This window comes from Scyliorhinus torazame, chromosome X (genome assembly GCF_047496885.1).
Source record: "Scyliorhinus torazame isolate Kashiwa2021f chromosome X, sScyTor2.1, whole genome shotgun sequence".
NCBI lineage: Eukaryota > Metazoa > Chordata > Chondrichthyes > Carcharhiniformes > Scyliorhinidae > Scyliorhinus > Scyliorhinus torazame.
In genome coordinates, this window is record NC_092738.1 from 19,137,025 (window position 1) to 19,151,939 (window position 14,915).

Consider the following 14,915-nt stretch of genomic DNA (forward strand, 5'->3'; position numbering starts at 1 on the left):
CCCTCCTTCACCCCCCTTCCCCCCACTCCTCTGCCTGCTGGTTGCTGGTATGTGGAAAGATCACGTGGTACTGTTTAGCGCGTGGGGTGTCCCCTCCCCTCACATCTGCCCAAACTGAGGGGGGCACCTTTGGCTTGGGCACCACACCCCAGCCCAGGTGCTTCAGTGGCACTGGTACCTTGTGAAGGCTCCATGTCCAGCCTGACCTTGCTCTCACTGGAACGAAGGAGGTTGAGGGGAGACCTGATAGAGGTCTACAAAATTATGAGGGGCATAGACAGAGTGGATAGTTAGAGGCTTTTCCCCAGGGTAGAGGGGTCAATTACTAGGGGGCATAGGTTTAAGGTGAGAGGGGCAAGGTTTAGAGTAGATGTACGAGGCAAGTTTTTTACGCAGAGGGTAGTGGGTGCCTGGAACTCGCTACCGGAGGAGGTGGTGGAAGCAGGGACGATAGTGACATTTAAGGGGCATCTTGACAAATACATGAATAGGATGGGAATAGAGGGATACGGACCCAGGAAGTGTAGAAGATTGTAGTTTAGTCGGGCAGCATGGTCGGCACGGGCTTGGAGGGCCGAAGGGCCTGTTCCTGTGCTGTACATTTCTTTTTTGTTTGAGGAACAAGAAAAACAAGTCAGTACAGCATTTGAGACAACATCGGACAACATGGAACATAGCTCCTAACCAAGAAGAGTCGGTGACACAGTGGTTAGCACTGCTGCCTCACAGCGCCAGTGTCAGGTTCAATTGTGGCCTCGGTTGACGGTCTGTGTGGAGTTTGCACGTTTTCCCCATGTCTGCGGGAGTTTCCCTCGCATGCTCTGGTTTCCTCCCACAGTCCAAAGATGTGCAGGTTAGGTGGATTGGCCATGCTAAATTGCTCCTTAGTGTCCAAAGATGTGCAGGTTAGGTGGATTGGCCATGCTAAATTGTCCCTTAGTTTCCAAAGATGTGCAGGTTAGGTGGATTGACCATGATAAATTGTCCCTTCGTGTCCAAAGATGTGCAGGTTAGGTGGATTGGCCATGCTAAATTGCTCCTTAGTGTCCAAAGATGTGCAGGTTAGGTGGATTGGCCATGCTAAATTGCTCCTTAGTGTCCAAAGATGTGCAGGTTAGGTGGATTGGCCATGCTAAATTGTCCCATAGTGTCCAAAGATGTACAGGTTAGGTGGATTGGCCATGCTAAATTGTCCCTTAGTGTCCAAAGATGTGCAGGTTAGGTGGATTGGACATGCTAAATTGCTCCTTAGTGTCCAAAGATGTGCAGGTTAGGTGGATTGGCCATGCTAAATTGTCCCATAGTGTCCAAAGATGTGCAGGTTAGGTGGATTGGCCGTGATAAATTGTCCCTTAGTGTCCAAAGATGTGCAGGTTAGGTGGATTGGCCATGCTAAATTGTCCCTTAGTGTCCAAAGATGTGCAGGTTAGGTGGATTGGCCATGCTAAATTGTCCCTTTGTTTCCAAAGATGTGCCAGTTAGGTGGATTGGTCATGCTAAATTGTCCCTTAGTGTCCAAAGATGTGCAGGTTAGGTAGGGTTACGGGGATGGGGCTTGGCAGTGGGCCTATGTTAGGGTGCTCTTTCGGAGGGTCGGTGCAGACTCGATGGGCCAAATAGCCTCCTTCTGCACTGTAGGGATTGTATGGATTCTATTGATTCTAAGAAAGCCCTTTCTGGCCTTCAGAATGTTGACACCCTGTGAACAGAATACGACAAATTAAGAGTGGGTGGCACAGGAGGGGCAGTTGAGGTGCTCCTGTATTTTTGTCGTGCAAAATAAATAAAAAAGTGAAAGTTTCACAAATTTCTGAACAGAAAACATGAAGCCAAATTAACAAACGAGGGCCGAACAGCATTCCGAATTCTTGTTCTGTCATGGCTGGCAGATTTGCGTTGAGCCTGATAGAGTGTTGCACGGGTTTGGCAAGCCCAATTGGCAGCATGTTTCCACAATATCGGGAGATGGAGCTGCAAAACGCCATGGTGCATGGGCGTGGTGGACAGGCCTTGCCTGGGAATCTCGCAGTGAGTCAGTCCCATGGAGCAGCACTTTGAGGTTTTTTGCCCCATCGCACAACCGGCATGATGTGACGTCCCGGCTGACCACAGGAGGTGTTACGCTATTCCAAAAGCTGCTGGGAGAAGGGGGTCTCTGCAGCCACCCAGCCACGTGAGGGCCAGTCCGTTTTATTTGCACAAGACTGGTCAACAGTATTGGAATGAAGTGAAACCATCTCGGCCTAGTCCAGACCAAAGTGACTGGGATCCTGGGAGACCATTGGTGTTAATGGGGGTATGGACATTTCCTCGGTTGTCTCCAGGAATGAAAAATTAGTCTCCGGGATTGGGAACAACACTTGGGAGAAAAATCATCAGGGCTTTGGAAAAAAGATTGATTTTTTGTGTTCTTTTCTTCATCGATGAAAAGAAATAGGGAAGCAGGATAAGAAGGGTTTGAGTGATGATCAAGAATCATCTAATCGAGTTATGATGAATTAATTTGCTTTCTAATTGGTGTGGGAAGGCAGCAAGTTGTGAGGGTGGAGGTGTCACATGACCAATGGTGGCCGTGTGGGGGCGGGGCAGTTGGAGATGGAACGGTCAAGTGCTGGAACCCTAAGGACATCAGCCATTTGAAAATTCATTGTTGGCTGGGGTGGCCAGGCCATATTATACCATTCAGTGATGGAGCTCAGAGTTGTAATCAATCGAGTATTTGAAGTTGAGCAAAGTCGTTGCCATTTTAACGGGTTCCTAAACACTCCATGGCGAAATATCAACTTGCATCAAGGGCCGGAGTTGGCATCCTCCTCCCAGTTCAAAGTCAAGTTCGAGGAAAGCTCTGATCGAATTTCACAAACATCGCTCTCCTCACTCAAGCCTAAAGATGATGATTCGCTCCCTTGTCACCGCCTCACTATCAAGCGCATCACTGGGGACTGAAACATGAATACAGTCACAGAGTAATGTTTTATTGGCTGAAAACGTCAACCAGATTAACCAGGCTTTGAGATAAAAACTAAAAACACTGGCCAAAAATACCCCAAAATGGCAGCAGGTCGATTGGCAGCTCAATGGGTTTGTGTTCAGGTTGGAACGCTTGAACAAATCCCAATGGTCCGCTGATTGAAACATGAAGTTGTCTTTTCTCTTGGCAGAATCTGCTGAGTGTTTCTAGCATTCTCTAATTTCTCTTTCCAACACGCAGCCTGTCTTGCTGTCTACTTACTGCTGGGTAAATTGCTGATGCCAGTGCGAGTGACATACTCAAGCTGAAGTGACATGCCCAGCTTCTCAGCAAACACCAAGCTGGACATCCTCGGAACAAGATTAGTAACTGAGAGTCAAGGGAGGAAATATCTCCTCGGCTACATCAGACCGCCAGCACACGTTTTAAGACACCAGGCTGGATTCTTCCGCCCCGCCCGCCGCGCGATTCTTCCGCCCCGCCCGCCGCTCGATCGCCATGGGCGGGGCGGGACGCGGACCAATGACCTTGGGCGGGAATTTCCGGTCGCTGGGCGTGTGCGGCCGGAGAATCCCACCCACCTTCCTGTCTGCCTGATTTTAAGGGCAGTTTACTTTGTTCACCTTAAATCTTATCTGGTTCATTTCGGGAAAGGTCCGCGACAAACAACTCTGTGTCGACCGTTCCCCTGAGCTTGGAAGCAGCGTAATAAAGAGGTCCTTACCTAGGGCTGGGTCTGCACACTCTTTGTACTGTTCCGGTGTACAATATGGAGCATCACCTAAATATAGAGGAGAAAGTTAGCAGTCAGGAAACTTATACATGTGAACAAATGTCACCCAGTGAGCCCATTTATGTCACCGAATCACAGAATGGATACAGCTCAGCAAGAGATCATTGAGGGCGTCATACCTCTCAATGAATAATTCACCGAGTGCCAAGCCCCCACCTTCTCCCTGCACACTCTTCCTTTTCCGATAAACGCCAATTAGATTTTATGATTGGAATTACGTTCAAAATGTCCCTGGAGGAATCTTTGAAGGAAAATCACTGTAAACTTGCAAGATTAGACAGCTTAGCACTCACAATCTCCCCTTCTACTTAAACCCAGCACATAAGAACAGTTGCGTCAAGAGCAAGCAAAACCGTTAAACCTATCAAACCTGCTCCATCTGGGTTCTTTGTCTGATTTTCCCATCATGCCTCTGTGCCTCTCCCAGCTCCTCCCCCAAACCTCCACCGTGTAGATCACACAGGTGTGGGCGGGAATTTCCAGCCCTCCCTGCCACGCCAAACGTGACCCCCCCGCCCCCCCCCCCCAGCGCGCGGGTGAGGCAAGCCACATAAAACGGCGTAGGCATCAGCAGCACTGGAAGATCCCACAGATGGCCAATGACGTGCTGCCTCCGCCACATATGGGGGGGGGGGGGGGGGGGGGGGCGGGAAATCCCGACCCCTGATGTTTCCCCAGCCTCCGCGCCTGCTCAGTGCACACACCCTGACCATCTCTAACGTTTGTGACTGGACTCTCCGAGAGGCAAAACTGCTCCACAAGTTCAAAAGGCGAAAGATGCCCAAAATCCCAAAAATAAGAGGCGAGAAAGGATGCTGGATTGGTTACCTATAACGTATCTGGTTGACTATAACTTATTGGTTGACTATAACTTATCTGGACAAATAGAGTCCCAAAGTCGGGGAGCTAAACTGATGCAGAACACACTTGGATCAGTTCTGGTTTCTGTATTGGGAGGAGGATATTGAGGCATTATAGAATGTGCAAGAAGTGATTTACGAGGCAGATACCAGAACTGAGAGGGTACATCTGTCAGGAAGGACTGAAGAGGCTGGGACTCTTTTCTGTCGAAAAGAGAAGACTGAGGTGCGGCCTCATGTAGGTGTTGGAATTATGAAGGGGTTCGATACGGTAGCTGTCGATGTTTCTACTTGCTGGGTAGCGCAAACCAAACCCAACGTAAGATAGTTACTAATAAACCCAGCAGGCAACTCAGCACAAAAAGGTTTGAATGTGAACCTCTCTCCCACAAGGAGACGTTGAAGTGAATAATGTGGATGTGTTTGATGCGACCATGAATTCACTCGAAGACACGTGGAGAAGTAAACCGTGGGTTTAATCAGCTTAGAACTGAGCCTGCCTGTGACCGGTACAACACTGAAGGCGGCCCCGCAGGTCGGCAGCTCTTCTACTTCCTGTAAAGGGGGTGGAGCCATGGGCGGAGCCCGTACATGACCCAACATATCCCCTGTGGGTGAAGCCACACAATGGCCCATAGGTAGAGCCCACAGGGTTAATAACATAACACAGTGCACTGGTGAATTATCAGTAATTATACATTCACCACATTCACCCCCTGTTTAAAATGAAGTCCGGCGGGGGTGACGGGCTCATAGATTCAGTCGGTCCGGTGCCCGGATCGTACGTTGCGACCGCCGAAGCACTGGTGTTGCAGCCGGGCCGGGTGGCTGTGGAAGTGGGTCCGGAATGGGCACAGGCGTGGACTCCGGGAGCGGCTCTTCCGGAGCTTCATTCCTGTGGACCGGTGCGGCGGGTGGGAGGGAGCGCGGGAACCATAAAGGGGTGGGGGCGCTGAACATGGGAGGTTGGACAGGACAGTGTGGGGGATGCAGTAGTGGGAGTGGTGGTGGAGCCTGCGGGCGACAGGTCCCGGAGGGAGACGGTATCTTGCCGTCCATCGGGGTGTTCGACGTACGCATAGTGTGGGTTGGAGTGCAGGAGCTGGACCCTCTCTACCAGGGGGTCGGTCTTATGGCTCCGAACATGTTTTCGGAGGAGGACTGGACCCGGTGTCATCAGCCAGGGCGGAAGCGAGGCCCCTGAGGTAGCTCCCCCAGGGAAAACAAACAAACGGTCATGAGGAGTCTGGTTTGTGGCCGTGCAAAGGAGGGACCTGATAGAGTGGAGCGCATCGGGGAGGACCTCCTGCCGGTGAGAAACTGGGAGATTCCTGGACCGCAGGGTCAGTAGGACGGTCTTCCAGACTGTCGCGTTCTCCCTCTCCACCTGCCCGTTTCCCCTGGGGTTATAGCTGGTAGTCCTGCTCGAGGCGATGCCCTTACTGAGCAGGTACTGACGCAGTTCATCGCTCATGAACGACGAGCCCCTGTCGCTGTGGACATAACTGGGGAAACCAAACAGGGTGAAGACACTATGCAGAGATTTAATGACAGTGGGGGTGGTCATATCAGGGCAGGGGATGGCAAACGGGAAGCGGGAGAACTCATCTATGATGTTAAGGAAGTATGTGTTGCGGTTATTGGAGGGGAGGGGCCCTTTGAAATCGATACTGAGGCGTTCAAAGGGCCGGGATGCCTTTACCAGGTGGGCCTTACCTGGTCGATAGAAGTTCGGTTTACACTCCGCACAGATTTGGCAGTCCCTGGTTATAGCTCTGACCTCCTCAGTGGAGTAGGGCAGGTTGCGGGCCTTGATGTAGTGGGCGAGCCGGGTGACCCCCGGGTGGCAGAGGTCATCGTGGATAGCCCGTAGTCGGTCATCTTGCGCGCTGGCGCATGTGCCGCGGGACAGGGCATCTGGGGGCTCGTTGAGCGTCCCAGGACGATATACTATATCGTAGTTATAGGTGGAGAGTTCGATTCTCCACTCAAGATCTTATCATTCTTGATCTTGCCCCGTTGCGTATTGTCAAACATGAAGGCTACCGATCGTTGGTCGGTGACGAGGGTAAACCTCCTACCAGCGAGGTAGTGCCTCTAGTGCCGTACGGCTTCCACGATGGCCTGGGCTTCTTTTTCGACCGTGGAGTGTCGAATTTCAGAGGTGGTGAGGGTGCGTGAAAGAAACGCTACCGGTCTGCCTGCTTGGTTGAGGGTGGCGGCGAGAGCGACCTCTGAGGCGTCACTCTCCACCTGGAAGGGGACGGACTCGTCCACCGCGCGCATCACAGCTTTGGCGATGTCCGCCTTGATGCAGTTGAAGGCCTGGCGGGCCTAGGCTGCCAGTGGAAAGAGGGTGGCCTTAAATAGTGGGCGGGCTTTGTCCGCATACTGGGGGACCAACTGGGCATAATAGGAGAAAAATCCAAGGCACCTCTTCAGGGCCTTGGGACAGTGAGGGAGAGGGAGTTGTAGGAGGGGGCGCAAACGGTCGGGGTCGGGCCCTAGGACCCCGTTTTCCACGACGTAGCCGAGGATGGCTAGCCTGGTTGTGCGGAAAACACATTTCTCCTTGTTGTAGGTGAGGTTGAGGGTTTGGGCGGTTTGGAGAAATCGGTGGAGGTTGGCGTCGTGGTCCTGCTGATCATGGCCGCAGATGGTGACATTGTCCAAGTATGGAAACGTGGCCCGCAGCCCGTACTGGTCCATCATTCGGTCCATCGCTCGTTGGAACACCGAAACCCCGTTCGTGGCGCCAAAGGGGACCCGGAGGAAATGGAAAAGGCGGCCGTCAGCCTCAAACGCCGTGTAGTGGCGGTCCTCCGGGCGGATTGGGAGCTGGTGGTACGCAGACTTCAGATCCACCGTGGAGAACACGTGGTAGTGCGCGATCTGATTTACCATATCTGCAATCCGGGGAAGGGGGTACGCATCGAGTTGCGTAAACCGGTTAATGGTCTGGCTGTAATCAACCACCATCCGGAACCTTTCCCCGTTCTTGGCGACCACCACCTGAGCTCTCCAGAGGCTATTGCTGGCCTCTATGACCCCCTCCCGCAAGAGACGCTGGACCTCGGACCTAATGAACGTCCTGTCCTGCATGCTATACCGCCTGCTTCTGGTGGCTACTGGCTTGCTATCGGCGGTGAGGTTTGCGAAGGGGGGGGGATGTCGATTTTTAGGGTCGCGAGGCTACATATGGTGAGTGGGGGCAGGGGCCCCCCGAACTTAAGAGGCTCCTGAGGTTGCACTGTAAGTCGAGTCCCAAAAGGAGAGGGGCGCAGAGGTCTGGGAGCACATATAGTTGAAAATTAGCTTACTCAGCGCCCTGTATCGCTAGGGTTGCAGTAGTGCACCCTTGGATTTGCACCGAGTGCGACCCAGAGGCGAGGGAGATAGTTTGTTGCGTCGGGAATATTGGGAGCGAGCAGCGTCTTACCATGTCCGGGTGAATGAAGCTCTCTGTGCTCCCGGAGTCGAAAAGGCAAGGTGTCTCGTACCCGTTAACCCGGACGGCCATCATGGAGCTCCGGAGGTGCTTAGGTCGCGACTGGTCCAGGGTGACCACGCTGAGGTGTGGGTAGCCGGCGGCGTGATCGGAGGTGCTGGGGCGGCCCCGCGATGGCTGTCCATGTAGGTCGTACGCGTCGAGCGGCGTAGCAGATGGCGGCCAAGCTGGCGGCCCCCGTTGGTCGAGCGTGGCGGGCGGTGAGGAAGATGGCGTCCAAGATGGCGGCCCCCATGGATCGCACGTGGCCGGCCGCGTGGGGGAGGATGGCCAAGATGGCGGCCCCCATGAGTCGCACATGTTATGCGGAGACGGAGTCGGCAGACACGCTGCCACCTTGCGGGGTCTGCGGGCCTGTGAGTCTGTGGATCGGGTCTGTGAGTTCGAGTTCTTAGACCTGGCCAGGCAGACCTTGGCGAAGTGTCCTTTTCGCCCGCAGCTGCTGCAGTTCGTGTTGCGGGCCGGGCAGTGCAGTCGGGGGTGTTGGGACTGGCCGCAAAAGTAGCAGGGTAGCCCCGCATGGTGGGCGGGCGGCCGCGCGGCACAGGCCTGGGGTAGTCTCTGGTCGGGGGCCCACGAGGGGGTCGCGTGATCGGCCGGGAACGCAGTAAGGCTCTGAAAAGCGGCCTCCAGAGAGGTAGCTAGTGTTACCGTGTCGTCCAGGTCCTGGGCCCCTTTTTCGAGCAGGCGCTGTCTCACATAGTTCATTCGGACCCCCGCCACATAAACGTCTCGGACGGCGAGCTCCATGTGCTGAGTGGCCGTAACGGCCTGGTAATTACAGTTGCGCGCGAGGGCTTTGAGGTCGCGTAGGTAATCATCTAGCGACTCCCCGTGGCGCTGGCGGCGAGTGGTGAAGACGTGTCACGCTTAGCCCTCATTCACAGGCTGTATGTAGAGGCGTTCGAGTAGTGCGAGGGCCTCTGTATAGGAAGCAGCTTCGTCGAGCTGGACAGAAATGCGATGGCTCACCTGTGCGTGGAGGAGGCTCAGCTTCTGTTCGTCAGTGACGGATGGCGTAGACGATGCGGCGAGATAGGCCTTGAAGCACCGAAGCCAATGTGAAAAAATGTCTTTCCCCTGTGGATCGAGTTCCAGTCTGTCAGGTTTGAGGGCTGATTCCATGGTAGTATTTTAAGCTGATTAAATTGATGCGACCATCAATTCACTCGAAGACACGTGGAGAAGTAACCGTGGTTTTAATCAGCTTAGAACTGAGCCTGCCTGTGACCGGTACAACACTGAAGGCGGCCCCGCAGGTCAGCAGCTCTTATACTTCCTGTAAAGGGGGTGGAGCCATGGGCGGAGCCCGTACATGCCCCAACATATCCCCCTGTGGGTGAAGCCACACAGTGGCCCATAGGTAGAGCCCACAGGGTTAATAACATAACACAGTGCACTGGTGAATTATCAGTAATTATACATTCACCACAGTGTTAAAGAGGAAGTGAGCTAAACAAATGAGTAACAAAGAAATATAAGGTTATGCCGCTTGGGTGAGAGAAGAAGAGTGGGAGGAGGTTCAAGGCAAGTATAATTAACAGTGATCAGTTAGGCTGAATGACCTGTTTGTGCTATATATTCTACCTAACCTATATATTTATTTAATAAATCTAGAGTATCCAATTATTTTTTCCCCACTTAAGGGGCAATTTAGCGTGGCCAATCCACCTAACCTGCACATCTTTTGGGTTGTGGGGGTGAAACCCACGCAGACACGGGGAGAATGTGCAAACTCCACACGGACAGTGACCCAGGGCCGGGATTGAACCTGGGACCTCAGCACCATGAGGCAGCAGTGCTAACCACTGTGCCGCCCATACATAACCCATTTATAACTGACGGGTTAGTGCTTCGATTAAAATAATGGAGAGCGGAATGTCTTGGAAATAAATTAAGTGTGTGTCTGTTAATAGTTGCCATTAGTTGCTTCGAGCCGAAGAACAGAAAGCAAAAGAAACAAACTCAAAGGGTAATGAATCAGAAAAATTGGAGAAAACGTGTGACAGACAAACACAGCGTCAAAGTGCAGGAGAAAGACAAAGTGAAAGACACTGCAGGCGCTACAGAAATGCATTCACAGAGAATGGAACAGAGAGGGCAGACAAAGAGGCAGGCAGGAAGAGAGAGGCCGAGAGACAGACGGAGGAGAAAGCGTCTCCCGACTGAGGTAGAAGCTCCAATTTCCTCTTGGTTTCTCACAGGCAGCACGGTGGCACAGTGGTTAGCACTGTTGCTTCTCAGCTCCAGGGCCCCAGGTTCGATTCCACGTTGGGTCACTGTCTGTGCGGAGTCTGCACGTCCTCCCCGTGTCTGCGTGGGTTTCCTCCGGGTGCTCCGGTTTCCTCCCACAGTCCAAAGATGTGCGGGTTAGGTGGATTGGCCATGCTAAATTGTCCTTAGGTTAGGTGGGGTGACAGGGTTGCGGGGATAGGGTGGAGGTATAGGGTGCTCTTTCCAAGAGCCGGTGCAGACTCGATGGGCCGAATGGCCTCCTTCTGCTCTGTAAATTCTATGATTCACTGGTGAGGACGAGGGATGATGACCAGAATGCTGGGCAGACATTGTCCTTGCCGAATCTCTGCCCATTTTGTGCCAATGGAAAACTTCTCGGCAAGAGGCTTGTGCCCGAAAGGAGGTAGAGATTCCCCAAAACCTCATAATATACAAATCGACTTAATGAGCATGTGTCCAAATCCCAGCGTCCATACCGGGGGTGAGCAATGTGTTTGTTTTGAATTTGAGGGGGAGTTGCCATTTTTGAATTCGATTGGTGGAGGCAGCAGAGATACTGTTCCATTTTTCCATTTGACTATTTATTTTGCCCTCATTTTATATTTTCAACCGGTACATTTTTTATTCGCACCATGGCTACGCCTATGGGAACATTATTTGGAGGAAGCAAAACCAAGGGTGGATTACCGCGCAGGTGAGGTACCATCAGAGGCAGATGGCCCACACTCACCGTTACCCTGGAAACCAGATCGATCGGCACAGTTGGATTTGCTGACAAGTTTCGTTTGTGTTTTGTGATGCATCAGGGAGGTTATGCCTTCGGCGGGAACCTGACCTCCAACCAGAGTATGAGAGACTTTTTTCCCCCCAATGTGGCAGGGTTCCCCAAGGAGCAGGGCATCATAATTGGCACTAATGCAGAACGAAATGCCACCATAAACGCCCAGCTGCCACCACCAGCACAGAATGACACAGGTCAATGCTTTCTTCTCTGAGAGCCACCATCTTGTTGTCTTACCTTCATTTTAAGGCCAAAACATGGTGCTCCTCACATTGGGTCTGCAATGAAGACTGCATGGTTGATTCCTTGGAGGAAAGGATGCCATTTTCAGCCTGCCAGGGACAGGCTGGATACAATGAGGTGCCACCCAGAATTGTTACCCAAAAGCACAATTGATATCCTGAGGCAATGTTTTCGATGCCTTGACTGACGAAGGAGTGTTCCACCCTCCAGCCCAGTCAAAATCTCCAGGATTACTGGGGTCAGGGTGCAATTGTTGACCATCGAGAAGAGAAGGTTGGCTGACTCCAGTCGGAGCAGGGGCCAACAGGGGTTAGGTGGATTGGCCATGATAAATTGCCCTTAGTGTCCAAAATTGCCCTTAGTGTTGGGTGGGGTTACTGGGTTATGGGGATAGGGTGGCGGTGTTGACCTTGGGTAGGGTGCTCTTTCCAAGAGCCGGTGCAGACTCGATGGGCCGAATGGCCTCCTTCTGCACTGTAAATTCTATGATAATCTATCTATGATAAACTGTCGAAGGCACAAGCGGCTTGTTCATGTGCTATGGCCGGCTCTCAGTAACGAAACCTTTCCCCAAGTTCTCCAGCCACCAATCTTATCAATCTTTTAATATGCTGTCACGTGAAAAATGAAATGAAAAGAAAATCGCTTATTGTCACAAGTAGGCTTCAAATGAAGTTACTGTGAAAAGCCCCTAGTCGCCGCATTCTGGCTCCTGTTCGGGGAGGCTGGTACCTGATTGCCTTTGTAAGGATTCCATTCCTGTTGCCACAGGATACACTGTCAAACATCACACCAAGAATACTCTCTGGATAATGGAGGACATTCATGAAGCAAAGATGTATGTGTGTGATTGGCCCCATCTGAATGAAGAGCAGATAGGAGGATCAATAGTGTAATCTACACTTCTTTTGGGCAGGGCTTTCCATTGACAGCTGTGAATTTACCCCGATATGGTGTGTATGCTCTGGGCACAACCTCATGTTCCCTTTCAGTGGTCTAGCAATCAGAAGCATCTTGGTGCTATGAACTCGGGAAGCCTGTTGTGAATGCATTGTGGGCATTGTCTAATCCTGCATACGCTCTCCCATGTGTGCCATGTGTTGAGTAGGGTGGGATTTGCCATTATAGGGGCTGGTTTAGCACAGGGCTAAATCGCTGGCTTTGAAAGCAGACCAAGGCGGGCCAGCAGCACGGTTCAATTCCCGTACCGGCCTCCCCGAACAGGCGGCGGACTGTGGCGACTAGGGGCTTTTCACAGTAACTTCATTTGAAGCCTACTTGTGACAATAAGCGATTTTCATGTCATTTCATTTCATTATCCTGAGAGGCCGCACCTTCATCCGTGCCAACACAAGCGATTGGGCAACTGCCTCATCATGGATAGCGGTTAGCATGCCAACACGACGGAGGATATGCTGCAATTGTGTACGGTGTTAGTGAGGCCACATCTGGAGTATTGTGTTCAGTTTTGGTCTCCTTACTTGAGAAAGGACGTACTGGCACTGGAGGGTGTGCAGAGGAGATTCACTAGGTTAATCCCAGAGCTGAAGGGGTTGGATTACGAGGAGAGGTTGAGTAGACTGGGACTGTACTCATTGGAATTTAGAAGGATGAGGGGGGATCTTATTGAAACATATAAGATTATGAAGGGAATGGATAGGATAGATGCGGGCAGGTTGTTTCCACTGGCGGGTGAAAGCAGAACTAGGGGGCATAGCCTCAAAATAAGGGGAAGTAGATTTAGGACTGAGTTTAGGAGGAACTTCTTCACCCAAAGGGTTGTGAATCTATGGAATTCCTTGCCCAGTGAAGCAGTAGAGGCTCCTTCATTAAATGTTTTTAAGATAAAGATAGATAGTTTTTTGAAGAATAAAGGGATTAAGGGTTATGGTGTTCGGGCCGGAAAGTGGAGCTGAGTCCACAAAAGATCAGCCATGATCTCATTGAATGGCGGAGCAGGCTCAAGGGGCCAGATGTCCTACTCCTGCTCCTAGTTCTTATGTTCTTAACACAGCCGCTGGCACAGACGGGATCTGTAAAATCCAACAAGGGGTGTCTCAGTGTGACCCTCAAGCAGCTGCAGGAAAGTCTGCTCCATCCTGGAGACCGACTGATAACCATCAATTCAGTCGAGTCGGTTGTTATCGAAGATCAGTGGTTTTAATCAAATGGAAATGTGCCAACCAGTAGCTCCTCCTGCATTGAGAGCCTGTCCCAGATCGGCCGGTTATATACCTCCTCAGAGGGGCGGAGCCACAGGCAGAGCCAACAGCAGCATCAATACAACAACAGCAGTAACTAGCAATGGAACAATGGTAACAGTGAGTATAGACAAGAATAGTGACAACGATAATAACAGCAATAGATCAAAAGTGAATATATACAATAGCCATACGTGGCTCACCACACCGACGTCTCCATACCAACAGTCTGAGCGTTTGCAAGTGATGCCAACAACTGCAGTTGAGGCCCGTGCCAATGGACACTACTGCAGATGTACATGGCGATGCCACTCATTGCATGCTGGTCACCAGTGCTGAGAAACTGCCCGTTAACATGGACATGTACAAATGCTCCTCCGCGAGTCACCAGCTGATAAAGGTTGGTAAAGTCTCCAATGACAGAAGCATCGTTTTCATCTCACAAAGCATCCTCCTTCGAAAAGCAAACCCTGTGTGGCTCAGGGTCCTGAACTTTTCTGCTCCTCCTCTCTGCCACCACCTACCTCTGCACAGCTCCACTCTGAGCTTGTCTGAGGCCCTCGCCACCAGCAGTGCTTCTGAGAGCAGAGCGAGAGAAAAAGGAAGGGAACAGGCTGTGACCATTGAAATATAGCTTACAACATGATGGCATCGCGTCTCAGTGTGTTCTTTGGTGACAGGTTCAGCCGGGTGAGTGGGGGAATCTCCTACCTCACCACCAAGGACTGGCCCAAATGAATTGGAGAGTTAAAAAAAATTCATTTATGGGATGTGGGCGTCGCTGGTTATTCCAGCATTTGTTGTCCATCCCTAATTGCCCTTCAGAAAGTGGTGGTGAGCTGCCTTCTTGAACCGCTGCATTCCATGTGGTGTAGGTACACCCACAGTGCTGTTAGGGAGGGAATTCCAGGATTTTGACCCAGTGACAGTGAAGGAATGGCCGATATATTTCCAAGTCAGGATGGTGCGTGACTCGGAGGGGAACCTCCAGGTGGTGGGCCTCCCAGGTATCTGCTGCCCTTGTCCTTGAGATGGTAGTGGTTATGGATTTGGAAGGTACTGTTGAAGGAACCTTGGTGAGTTACTGCAGTGCATCTTGTAGATGGTACACACGGCTGCCACTGTGCGTCGGTGGTGGAGGGTTTGAATTTTTGTGGAAGGGGTTCCAATCAAGCGGGGCTGCTTTGTCCTGGATGGTGTGGAGCTTCTTGAGTGTTGTTGGAGCTGCACTCATCCAGGCAAGTGGAGAGTATTCCATCACACTCCTGACTTGTGCCCTGTAGATGGTGGACAGGCTTTGGGTGGGGTCAGGAGGTGAGTTAG

At 51.8% G+C, this 14,915-nt stretch overlaps 1 protein-coding gene across 5 annotated transcripts in view; it reads right to left on the reverse strand.

The window, feature by feature from the left end:
• The window catches only part of asic1b (acid-sensing (proton-gated) ion channel 1b), a 1,118,762-nt gene that overhangs the window by 110,479 nt on the left and 993,368 nt on the right, over nt 1-14,915 (reverse strand). For all 5 annotated transcript variants that reach the window (XM_072494112.1, XM_072494108.1, XM_072494109.1 and 2 more), the window contains exon 5: nt 3,696-3,752. In XM_072494112.1, coding sequence (XP_072350213.1) covers nt 3,696-3,752 — 57 coding nt within the window. The remainder of the gene's footprint in view (nt 1-3,695; nt 3,753-14,915) is intronic.